Source organism: Schistocerca serialis, chromosome 4 (genome assembly GCF_023864345.2).
Source record: "Schistocerca serialis cubense isolate TAMUIC-IGC-003099 chromosome 4, iqSchSeri2.2, whole genome shotgun sequence".
NCBI classification, from domain to species: domain Eukaryota; kingdom Metazoa; phylum Arthropoda; class Insecta; order Orthoptera; family Acrididae; genus Schistocerca; species Schistocerca serialis.
This window is the reverse complement of record NC_064641.1, coordinates 395,378,792-395,392,081: the sequence shown is the minus strand read 5'-3', so window position 1 is coordinate 395,392,081 and position 13,290 is coordinate 395,378,792. Positions and strand designations below refer to the sequence as shown.

Below are 13,290 nucleotides of genomic sequence, written 5' to 3'. Positions count from 1 at the left end.
GCAGGCCGAGTTGCCGTGCTCTATGCAGCAGGCACGGCCTACGCTACGTAGGTAAATCCTCATCCGCCCTCTTTTAAGCAAAGTTTGAATCACAATAGCAACATGCGTTTCATCACTATGCGCGTCTTTTCCAGAGCGTTCGAATGATGGTAAAAAAAGTATAGCGTCCCATTTAAAAAACATGTACTTGCCTTATTATCTCGGTCAATATAAACGGGCAGCGCTATGGTTGTCGGTTCACACATAGAAACGCAAGGCCCCAACGTGATACGCACACATGTCTTGTTGTTTGTTTCCGCCTCACGTCAGAGGCATTCACACAAAAGCTTCGCTTCAGAGCACACACACATCACCTGTGATTTAGTCATACAGTAAGCATGGCGGCACAGTATTCGTTTGAAGAACAATGAGATTTGGTTTTTGTTTATGGACTATACGATGGTAATGCACATGAAGCTCAACGATTGTATGAGGAACGGTAGGCAGCAAGTCGCCACCCACAGCCGCAAATGTTTACAGCAATTCACAGGCGACTTGGAAAAAAAAGGCTCGTTAACAGGATATCATGGTGATGCTGGAAGACGTCGAACACGACGGGATACTGTATTTGATGAGACTGTTCTCGAGCACTTCGAGGAAGTACCTACGACAAGTACTCGAGTGGTTGGACACGACATGGCGGTCACTGGGAGGTTTTGAGGGATGACGGCCAGCATTCATTTAGTTTTCACCCTGTCCAAGACCTAAATCCTGTGCCGGACGATGAACACAGGCTAGGGTTTTTTTGGTGGTTTCTGCGACGTGTTGCACGAGATCCCGACTTCCCTACCATTATGTTGTTTGCCGACGAGTCATCTTCCATTGGGGTGGCCTTTACAACACTCAAAACGTTCATTGCTGAGCAAGGGGAAATCCTCATGTCACTTACGTCCACGGACACCAGGAACGATTTTCGCTCAACATTTGGGCAGGCATTCCATCTGATTGGGCTGGTCCGTCTACCTCCTCGACTTAACTGGGGCAAATTACCTCCACTTTTTGCAAGAGACTCTACCTGGCGTGTTGGAAGATGTTCCACTGGACATACAGCTACGCGTGTGGTTGCAGCATGATGAGGTGCCCACACATAACAGTCGTGCTGTGTGCGGATATTTAAATGAACTCTTTTATGGCCAGCTAATTGGCATAGGTGCTCGTAGGACATGGCCACCGCGATCACCAGACCTCACACCACTGGACGTTTTCCTGTGGGGGTTCTTCAAGGTTCTAGTTCGATCGCTCTCAACATGCCGCCAATCACATGACGACAATGCCAGGAATGTTTGAAAGAGTTTGGCAAAACACCGTTCGACGTTACCAAGCTTGTGTCGCATCAGAGGGTCGCCAGTTCGAGCACTTGCTTTAAGTAAACAATTTCCTAGCTACAAAAAAGCCCCTTTTCAGTGCCGACACAGTTTTTAAGAGACTTTCTCTACTCGAACTAACAGCTGTTGACAGGTTTCTTTCCAGTACGTCTTATCATGAAACTACGCTACTGGCCATTAAAATTGCTGCACCAAGAAGTAATGCAGATGATAAACGAGTATTCATTGGAAAAATATATTATACTAGAACTGACATGTGTTTACATTTTCACGCAATTTGGGTGTATAGATCCTAAGAAATCAGTACCCAGAACAACCACCGCTGGCCGTAGTAATGGCCTTGATACGCCTGGGCATTGAGTCAAACAGAGCTTGGATGGCGTGTGCATGTATAGCTGCCCATGCAGCTACAACACGATACCACAGTTCATCAAGAGAAGTGACTGGCATATTGTGACGAGCCACTTGCTCGGCCACCATTGACCAGACGTTTTCAATTGGTGAGAGATCTGGAGAATGTGCTGGCCAGGGCAGCAGTCGAACATTTTCTGTACCCAGAAAGGCCCTTACAGGACCTGCAACATGCGGTCGTGCATTATCCTGCTGAAATGTAGGGTTTCGCATGGATCAAATGAAGGGTAGAGCCACGGGTCGTAACAAATCTGAAATGTAACGTCCACTGTTCAAAGTGCCGTCAATGCGAACAAGAAATGACAGAGACGTGTAATCAATGGCACCCCATACCATCACACCAGGTGATACGCCAGTATGGCGATGACGAATACACGCTTCCAATGTGCGTTCACTGCGATGTCGCCAAAAACGGATGCGACCATCATGATGCTGTAAACAGAGCCTGGATTCATCCGAAAAAATGATGTTTTGCCATTCGTGCCCCCAGGTTCGTCGTTGAGTACACCATCGCAGGCGCCTGTCTGTGATGCAGCGTCAAGGGTAACCACAGCCATTGTCTCCGAGCTGATAGTCCATGCCGCTGCAAACGTCGTCGAACTGTTCGTGCAGATGGTTGTTGTCTTGCAAACGTCCCCATCTGTTGACTCAGGGATCGAGACGTGGCTGCACGATCCGTTACAGCCATGCAGATAAGAAGCCTGTCGTCTCGACTGCTAGTGATACGAGGCCGTTGGGATCCAGCACGGCGTTCCGTATTACCCTCCTGAACACACCGATTCCATAGTCTGCTAACAGTCATTGGATCTCGACCAAAGCGAGCAGCAATTTCGCGATACGATAAACCGCAATAGCGATAGGCTACAATTCGACCTTTATCAAAGTCAGAAACATGATGGTACGCATTTCTCCTCCTCACAGGAGGAATCACAACAACGTTTCACCAGGCAACGCCGGTCAACTGCTGTTTGTGTATGAGAAATCGGTTGGAAACTTTCCTCATGTCAGCACGTTGTAGGTGTCGCCACCGGCGCCAACCTTGTGTGTATGCCCTGAGAAGCTAATCATTTGTATATCACAGCATCTTCCTCCTGTCGGTTAAATTTCCCGTCTGTAGCACTTCATCTTCGTGGTGTAGCAATTTTAATGGCCAGTAATGTACAATGGATGCGTAGGGACCCGGGCGGATTCGCTCCCAGGCCTCCAGAGTGGAAGGCTGGCGCGCTACCACCGAGTGTGCGGGCCGCCTTGGGTACATCGCGATCTCTGGTGGGTAAAGCATTCGCGGTCATACGTTGTCCAGAACATCCGGTTGCCTGGAAAGTAATGCACCGCATTCTTTTTCTCAGCCGAAAACAATGCTACGAATGCGAAACGTTATGTGTGTATTGTTTGAAGTCTTCTGAGCGAGCGCACCAAGTTTCCGTCACTTCCGACAGATAGCGTAGCTGCAGGACAGTTTCAAAATGGCGTCTGTAGGTGATGTGCGTTACAAGCAACATGACGTCATGAATTTCTCATTGCAGAGAAAGAAACTGTGGAGAATATTCACAAACGCTTGTGCAATGTCTATGGAGAATCTGCTGTCGACAGAAGTACAGTTAGTCGCTGGGCATGGAGGGTGAGGTCATCAGAAGGCGGTTCGGCGCCTTAAGACGCATTAAGTGGAAGACATTTCGAAGATGTTGAGGAGGTGATTTGCACAATGAAGCACTAACTCTGCCATAAGGACAATTATTGGTACCGACAGGGGATACACGTCGCTGTTTCGAGCTGGAGGAAGATGTAGAACGGGGTGGAGATGACGTGGAAAAAGTAGGGTTTGTAGGTAAAACAACATTCTTTCATGTGTTAATTCTCATTATGTTCAGTAAAGAATAGTTGAAGAAGAAAAAATGCGGTGCATTACTTTCTGGGCAACGCTCGTATCTATATGTCACATATATAAAGGTGCAGGCAGTGGGAAAGTACAAACGTATCAATTCTATACAAGGGATATGCATCTGGAAATATGAAGCGCAACTTACATCTACATTTATACTCCGCAAGCCACCCAACGGTGTGTGGCGGAGGGCACTTTACGTGCCACTGTCATTACCTCCCTTTCCTGTTCCAGTCGCGTATGGTTCGCGGGAAGAACGACTGCCGGAAAGCCTCCGTGCGCGCTCGAATCTCTCTAATTTTACATTCGTGATCTCCTCGGGAGGTATAAGTAGGGGGAAGCAATATATTCGATACCTCATCCAGAAACGCACCCTCTCGAAACCTGGACAGCAAGCTACACCGCGATGCAGAGTGCCTCTCTTGCAGAGTCTGCCACTTGAGTTTGCTAAACATCTCCGTAACGCTATCACGCTTACCAAATAACCCTGTGACGAAACGCGCCGCTCTTCTTTGGATCTTCTCTATCTCCTCTGTCAACCCGACCTGGTACAGTCCCACACTGATGAGCAATACTCTAGTATAGGTCGAACGAGTGTTTTGTAAGCCACCTCCTTTGTTGATGAACTACATTTTCTAAGGACTCTCCCAATGAATCTCAGTCTGGCACCCGCCTTACCAACAATTAATTTTATTGTAGGTGTCGCCACCAGCGCCAACCGTGTGGCATGCTGTGGGATGATTCTAACAATGGAAAGCATATATCCAGGACCCGAGGTAGGATGAGAGGAACTCAGATTCGTGGTAGATTGGGGTAATGAATACAAGGAAGGACAATTTATTACAAAATAAAACTGACAACTATTGAAAAAACTGTGTTTTATTATCATCATACATATTAATACTGCCATTTTATAACAGGTATCTACGACCTTCGATTAACCGAGTAAGTACAGTTTCAGAGTTTGATGAATTTTGTTTTATGGGCATTAGGTCTTGGTCCAAGGCACAGAAATATGTCTTCGATTACGGCCTGATGCCCATAAAACAAAATTCATCATGGACGCAAGTATCGACATGGAAGCCTGCATGATATAGTTTAGTTGTTTGAGACACTGGCAGGTAACACTGAAGGTACTACACTACTGAAAGTGTTTTGAACCCATTCCATTACCATCTTTCGTTTACCGCTGCAAGGAGAAGAGACGTTAATGGCCAAACAATTTTGAGATTTTACGACAAATTGCACTGGATACGCTTGCTACTAAATAGGCAATATCCATTACGTGTTCTGATATTCTTCAAATTGATAATGAGTTCATAGGAACTCGCCAACAAAATATGGGAATGTATATATCGTTATTTGTTTCATAACGAACATTGTTGATAACATTGTGCGGTAGGCAAGCAAGATAAGGGATTCTGTTTTGTGGTCTGATTTGACCCCATTTCATATCTTCTTGTGAGAAATCTTGGGTAAACATTGTGTAAGGGGAACGGAGGACAACTGTTGTGGATACAGCACCTTGTGTAGCCTAATTTGCCCGGTTAGATACAGTTATTAAAGAAATCAAAGTACCAAATTACATTATATATTATCAACGTGATCAGACAAACAGCACATTTGATATGCTCCCATTTTCGTTTGTAACTACAATTTCCTATCTTACACTGTTATACTGTATTTTATCTTATTCGTCACCTCCGCCGGGACCAGCCGCACAGTCCATGACTGTAGCGCCCGCGACCGCTCGGCTAATCCCGCGCGGCGCTAAAGGTGGTGAATTGATAGCCCATCGAGACTACTGAATCATATTCAGGCATTGTGTCTGTTCTTTCAGACATGTCCAAAATAACAGATTTCATACAGGCTGTGGCTAAGCCATGTCTCCGCAATATCCTTTCTTCCAGGAGTGCTAGTACTGCAAGGTTCGCAGGAGAGCTTCTGTAAACTTTGGAAGGTAGGAGACGAGGTACTGGCAGAAGTAAAGCTGTGAGGACGGGGTGTGAGTCGTGCTTGAGTAGCTCAGTCAGGCCGGCACGGTTGCTCAGCATGTTCGGTCAGAGGGTTAACTGCCCTCTGTAATAAAAAAATGAGTTAATGGATCAACGACGAACTGAAACGGGTGTCCTGCGACGTCCGCCCCGAGCAGATACAACGAACCAGAGCGAACAAAATGAGATATTAAAAAAAAAAGTTGGTAGAGCACTTGCCCGCGAAAGGCAAAGGTCCCGAGATCGAGTCACGGTCCGGCACACAGTTTTAATCTGCTAGGAAGTTTCATTCATACACATGATTTATTAATTGCACTGTAAATCATGAAGGCGGCATGCAACAGGTGTCAAATTGGCATGAATTTTTCCAAGAGGGGACAAGGTTCAAAACAGCCATTTTTTTTATCTAAGGTGTCGTGCCCCAAGAACTAAATCTGAAAGGAGTACAAAAACTTACTGTATCTCAAAAGACTGATGACAGTTACTGCTTTGTATTTTTTAAGTGGATTGTTTTGGTACGAGGACAATAAGCATATTTCAGTATTATATGCAAAGTATCTCTTTTTATGCTGTTAAAATGATTATGAACGCCATCCTCTTGATCGAATGATGTGAAATTACTTCCTCCTATGATTAAATCCAGGGCATCCGACGAGGTACGAAATAAAACTAGAAATATTAAAAAAAATAATTTATTCATACTCCCATCGTGTTAGGTTGAAACTGTAATTAAAAATATGAAATATAGGAAAAAATAATGATTCAGATACTCCTACTGGACATCAAGAAAAATGTAGCATTAATATCCTACACCTCGATGTTGAGAAACAGGGAATAAACTTTTAAAACGGGCTTATTAAACTTTTACGTCGTCTGTAACACTTTTGTTTGCTTAAAATCTCCGCATCTGTTCATGTTAATGGTTTCTTTGCACCACTTTCACGATTTCTGTTTTTTAGTGCTGACTAACATAACTGACGTTCAACAAAATGTCTTTTGAAAGCTACAGTTTTTTTTTGGGGGGGGGGGGGGGAGGGTGGTTTGTTAAAGTGTAGCACAGGGCCAATATACGGCTAGATGAATGTGGGAAACCTTACAAAACCACTCTCGAACTGCTCTGTAGAATCAACTTTTAGCAGTGTAGGACTGCACCAAGATAATCCTCGTCTCTCTAGTTTGTTTTGTTGTCGTGTGTATGCCAGCTGGAACGCAGAATTTGTACCCATGTGGTCTAGTGTTTCACTGATAGATTTTCAGAAGGTCCTAGTCTTGAAGAGCACATTTTTCTACCCTGAAATTTCCCTTTCTTCTAGCACAGGAAATGGCAATCGCTTTTTTGATTGATGTGTTTGGGTCTACAGATTTACAGATTGAACACCTTTAGTATAATTAGGCTGTGTTCTTCCGATTGTAGTGCACTATGTAATCCTGTGGTGTAAAACTGAATACAAATTCAGCAAGAAACATGGGTCCTTCTTGTACGCAGACCGGTGGTAAACTACTGCCATGATTCCAATGTGCAGCAAGGGAATGAGAATTGGGGATGGGTGACTGGCACATATGCAGCTGCCAACGTTTATGATGTGTCGGAAACTGGCCAGAGAGTTGAACTAACATTCTGCGGCTCGGTAAGAGCTGAACGAAGAACCGGCAGAAGAAGATAGAATACCTTGTTTACGCACTGTTTCGTACGAGTTTGCATCCTTCTCGAGTGCAGAAAGGCGCCGGAACCGCAGCCGACCAAGGAATCGGCATAGTTCCTCATGAACAAAATAACAAGCACAGGGGTGTCAACAAACATTTTTCCAACAGGGAGCAAGATTCAAAACTTGCCAGTTTGGGTACAACTGATTCGGTGAGTTTGAAGATGTGTCGTGCCCCAAGAGCTAAATTTGACAAGAAGAACACAATAAGTATTGTATTTCAAAAGATAGTTACCTACTTACTATTTTTAAGGTACTTTGCACTGATACGTAAAGGATAAGCATTCCTCATATGATTAAATCAAGGCATCCAACGAGTTATAAAATAAAGGTACGAAATATTCACATAAATAATTCACTCATACTTCCATAATGTTAGGGTGAAAGTGGAAAATAAAAATCTGAAAGAGTAAAAAAAAAAAAAAAGAAAAGCAGACTGATTGAGAAAATCTTGGCGGATGTCAACAAAATATCATATTAAAACCTCTCAAGAGAAGAAAAAGAAAAACTTCAAAAAAGGTTTATGCAACATTGATGACATTTGTAATACTTTGTTTGCTTACAGAACTTCACATCCGTTCACGTTAATGCGACCTGTTAATTTTTTATTATTAAAATACAATTTACGTTTTGTAAGGATATAAAATACACAGTGAACCAGCACTGAATGATGTGCGGTTATAATTATATGCAAAACAAACAAACAAAACAGTAAAAAAATCGGGGCCAACATACGACTAGATGAAACTGGCCGATCTTCCCAAAACCATTGGCCGGTAGAATCAACTTTTAGCAGCTTAGGACTGCACCAATGTAATCCTCGTCTCCCCAGTTAGTTTGGTAATGGAGGGAAGCATGGAGGTAGAAATTGTAGAAGGAGGCCAAGGGATGAATACAGTAAGACGGTTCAAATGGCTGTAGGTCGCAGTAGTTATTCGGAGATGGTGAGGCTTGTAGAGGATAGGCTTACGTGGGGAGCTCTATAAACCATGTTCGAAGTGAAGACTGCAGCTGCAGCGCATCACTCCAACAATGCCTCAGCATTTTCCGCCTAACCACATTCATTTAACACACATGCAGTTGTTCACTGTCTCACCTTTGACTTGGTCGAATGGCTGCTCTCTGTCCGATGATGCACCCATTCATTGCTTCTCCTGCGCATTCTCAGTCCTCTCGCCATTACCGAACTCCCTGAAAGGAAGGAAGATTAGGTGTCAACGTTCTGTAGACGACATGATCATTACGGACGGAGAAAAAACTCGAATTGGGGAAGAATGGGGAGAGGAATGGTTCGTGCACTGCAAAATTTTGAAGCTGCGTCCTAACTTACCCATATATAAGTTTTTCGAACGACGAGGTTCCGCGACGGGGAAAAATTGATATGTCGTGGTAAGCGAGTTATCCAGACTTCCTGTCATTGTGTTAGAGCTTCTAGGAATCGACATACAGTTACAGTAATCTGATGGGAACATCCGCAAGCCCTCTAGCCCAGCATAATTGTGATTTCTTGTGGACACACAGCCAGAGATACCTGCAAAATATATCCATAGCAATTAGTCTTCACTTCTCGCTGCTTGTTTCTTCGCAAGTTCCTGAGCACTGTTGTCTCGTTTCCCTTAAAGTAAAAGTTACGTATCAGAAGCATCTGTATTTAAAAACTGGTGACACGAGTTTGGTTAAATGACCAAAAAGCTTAAAAGAAACTTGAACTAAAATAAAAAATACAATATTTTCGTAAAAATTGTATGGAAATAAATGCTTGCTTACACACACGCACACACACACACACACACACACACACACACACACACACACACACACACACACACACTCACATTCACACACTCACAAGCAGCAGAATCTTTCTCTTGTATCGTCACAGATACGAAGACAACCTTATCTGAGCTGAAGGGTTAGTGAAATTAGACTGCAGAGGCACGAAGCACTAAGTTCTCAGATAGGCAGTGTCACCACGTGGTATCCATGCAAATGCGGATAATCGAGTGAGAAGGCAGTTCTGTTAACACCGAGAGAATGTTCCAATTACAAATCTAGATGACTCCAGTCAGAGAAGAAGGTCCTAATGCTGTTATCGATATGATGTATTATTACGGGCTTTATATACGAACTGTCCAGTGCGTGGTCCAGTATTTATACACGTATCCTTACTAATTCTCTGGACCATGTCATTAATTTTGAGCATTCTCTCGCTAGTAGGTTTGTGTCTGTTTGGATGTTGGAAGAGACATTCACCGATACTGTAGGTGTCTCACATTCTTCAAGATTTTATTTCAATTAAAGATAGAATTCAGGACATAAGATATTAAAATGCTAACACATTGATAGCTACCATCCTGGTTAGATAAAAGTATCTGGGTGGAGAAACCAGATGCATAAAGGGATTTACCAGAAATAATTTTTAGCCTTCAGTTGTAGTCTAGGGACAGATCACACACTGCTGCAAAACAATTCTTAGTTTTAAAAAATTACGATTGTGTAAGTCTTTGCAGCTAAATTGATTATATCAAATGAGCTAGTTTATTATTTAAAACACAACACTGTTGTAGTGCCACAGTTTATTAATGGAACCATAGCAGGCAGTTAAATTCACAAAAAAAAACAGACAAAGGGTCTCTTATAATTCTCGATGATTGAACAGTTAAAGCAACAGGGGTATCAATATGATCTCTATGAAAAATATAAAGTACGCGTATGGTCTGAGTCGTGGAAAGATTTTAGAGGCCCCCATACTCAGACGGATCAGTCTGCCAAGTAGCTCTGTCCCGACTCGTTTTCCTGCTTGTGAGAGGATGTACTTGCGGTCGGGTCCGTGGTTCGAGTGCGTCGGGATGACGGGCGAACCTCTACCTGCAAGCCCTGACCACTACCTGTCAGAGCACAATCCGTCAGTGCAGACGGGTAGCGTCCCCCAGGCAGTCGCGGGTGTCCACACACCATCGCACGTGTCGGCGAGTGAGTCGGCGCACCATTCCGCCTGTGAATGGGCGCCTCAAGTCATGATGTGGACTGGACTCGCGAATATATAAAAGTTCCAACACTTGTGCTCGGCGACCACTTTTCTTCCAGCAATCACATCACATAAGGCTTATGAACTCAGGTCCTGGAGATGACAAATGTTAAATATCTCACTTAGTCTATTGATAAAATGTCGTCGTGCTGGCCAGAACTGTCAGAAATGATAGCTTATGTAATTGGTAGTTTTTTGGCAATTAACTTTTACTTGACCGTGAGTCAATTAGCGAATATTTTGTCATTAGTGGTGGTTTAGATGCTCTGCAAGTTCGTGTAGGGAACATCTACCAGCAAGGACTTATTGTAGAAGATGACGCACGGACACAACTTCGGAGAAAATCATCTTCCCCCTCCATGAAAAGTTAAAAAAGCCAGTAATTGGCGGTTCCTTTTTTTTCCAGAGGCTCGGGTTTCGTAATTCTTGCCCTGGTTCGACGTGGGTTTGTGCTGTCATGTGGGAGGGGAGATTTAGCGCCTCTAGAGCCCCATGGTTGGCTCAAGACGACGTGAAGGAGGTATAGTTTATATACTTTGAGGGAAAACGGAATTTTTCTGAAGAGGTGCGAGGCACTCAGGTGCTGGACTTAGGTCTGGTAGGAGACTTCTGGTCGATGCTCTGGCATGTGTGGTTGGTGCTTGTGACCTATCCTGAGACTGACTTCACTTGAGAGTAGTTTAGACTAAGGAGCTTGTGGTGAAGTTCTTACGGTACCAACAGTGTGACTTCAAATGTCTTGGACTACTCATTTGCTGAGGGCACAATTATTCGTTTTTTGTTTACCAATCTTGACGTTTGGTACCCTTGTGCGCTCTGTTGTATAAGTAAGCCAAACTGATCCTTGGCACAACCAGAGAATGGGTGTGTCACACACTGAAATCTACCATGATTACAGGGCACTGATAGAGAGTAAATTGCAATCCGTCTGCCTGATCACTAGACCGTGAGATTTTTACATTTTTTTCGTGGCCGCGATCGATTCACAGGTGCCGTCTCACGTCTCACCTCCGCCGCACCCATCTCGTCACCTACAAGTTACATCGTCGCACGAAGCAAACAGGCTAACGTACTGCTGCTCCAGCATTGTCAGGGCGTACAGTTTCAATCGCCACTTGCTCTCAGTTGCACCTATGTAGTGAAACCACAGTAGGTTTAATCAATCAAATTCTGCTCAGCGTCAGATCAATTCAGATTGTGTTATCCACATTTTTAGGGCCAGAGTACTTGACTCATTTCTGTCACCCAGGATCCTTGTTCATTGTACTCTTAAACCAAATGTTATTTGTTTATGGTATTAAATCAATAACTTGTTTAGCGTAATTTATGTCTGTCTTTGTTTTGGGAAAATAAATGTTAGGTCCTGCGATACATCCGCGGGGTTAGATGTGAGGGAGGATGATGGTTGATTGAGAATGATCACATACAGTAGATGGTGTGCTATGTGATGAATCTGCTATAAAATGCAACACTAGATTGAAGTCATCAGAAATGCACAAAATTCAGTGACCAATACACTGGCTTTTCAGATCTATAGTTTTACACACTCTGGTAGATATTCTGTCTGCAATTTGAAACCAAGGCTCTCCATTCAACCGTGTACTCGCGTTGGATCCTATGGAGATGTCTGTTAGTGATTGCAGTCACTGGTGAATCGTATTTGTGCCGCTCTCATATCTCGAAACGAGTCACCTTTTTCGAACTTGTCTGCTAAAGGACCCCAGGTAGCAAAACTCCAACGTGGTTTTGTAGCTGTTCCTCAGTCTCTGCTCCGCCACCCTGCAGCTTTGTCCATGAGGTCGTCCCAATTTAAGTCAGAAGTGAGCGGAAGTCAGAGGGTGCTATATCTACCACCTTCTGCATCCTGTGTAGAAACAGGGTGAGCTGAGTTAATGCAATAGGCCCATGTTTTGACCACTCGGTGGAAATGGGAACGCGTTGTCAGAGCTCCGCCAGTCATGTGTACTGTTTAAAGTCAGTGCCAAACGAAGCTCTCTCCTGCAACACAAGGTAGTAGAAAAGAATGTACAAGCAGTTACAGTATTGTTTCTTATCGGGAAAATTTGGAAGCAAGCTTCCATGTCATTGGTCAGCGTTGAAATTACGATAAAATGTAAAATTCCTAAAATTGATTGCACTGTCAACTATGGCGTTTATTACAAAATATTGTCCCATATCAACTGTGTCTTTTCCACCCCATCCATCCACTGGTACGCTGTTGATTCACATATAATGACTGACTGATATCACTTGTTTGAGTTGGAGAGAGTTTTGATGGGAGCAACACCTTCCGAGAATGGCCAGTACCAAAACAGTGGTCAAGTACTTGGCTGCAACGTAAGTAATCAGTGCTCTTGGTCTCTTCAAAATGGAACACCTAATCATCTTCTATCCCTTCACTGTGTTGGAAACAGTCCATAATGCCAAAAACTCTTCCAGTTTCCATATGTTGCGATGTCTTCCACATTTTTGTCAATGAGAAGCATCATCTCTGTCTTTTATTCCAACCATCCTGTGTGTTGTGGGAGCAACATAGTTTACGCTATGCAATGTCTAGCTTTCTGTGAGAGCCAATGGATTGACATGTGTTAATGTCGTTTCAGCACTTGACCTCGAAGTCATTGTGGAAAAACAAAACTTATGATAGTGTACAAAACTGTAGTCACACACTGCTTAGATGCGTTACAACAGAAAACCAATATAGTAAACTGCCTATAAAAGAACACCACAGGGGCCCTCTCTTGCGGCTGATAGTCTGTGGTATACGGTCCTCCTACAGTACAGGCAGTGAAACTTTATACTGGTCTGCGCAAGTGTCTTCGATCATGCTTGACGTCAGCATACAGACAGTATTTGCTTCCGATGTATCTGTGTATATTACACAGTAATATCTTATCGAATTCTCTAC

At 43.7% G+C, this 13,290-nt stretch overlaps 1 protein-coding gene across 1 annotated transcript in view; it reads right to left on the bottom strand.

Annotated features, from left to right (window-relative positions):
* The window catches only part of LOC126474922 (myosin regulatory light polypeptide 9-like), a 145,665-nt gene extending 136,962 nt beyond the window's left edge, over positions 1 to 8,703 (bottom strand). Inside the window, exons 1-2 of the mRNA XM_050102427.1 lie at positions 8,685 to 8,703; positions 8,451 to 8,545 (exon numbers count right to left, since the gene is read on the bottom strand). Coding sequence (XP_049958384.1) covers positions 8,451 to 8,545; positions 8,685 to 8,688 — 99 coding nt within the window. The 5' untranslated portion in view covers positions 8,689 to 8,703. The remainder of the gene's footprint in view (positions 1 to 8,450; positions 8,546 to 8,684) is intronic.
* Positions 8,704 to 13,290: the final 4,587 nt, after the last annotated feature.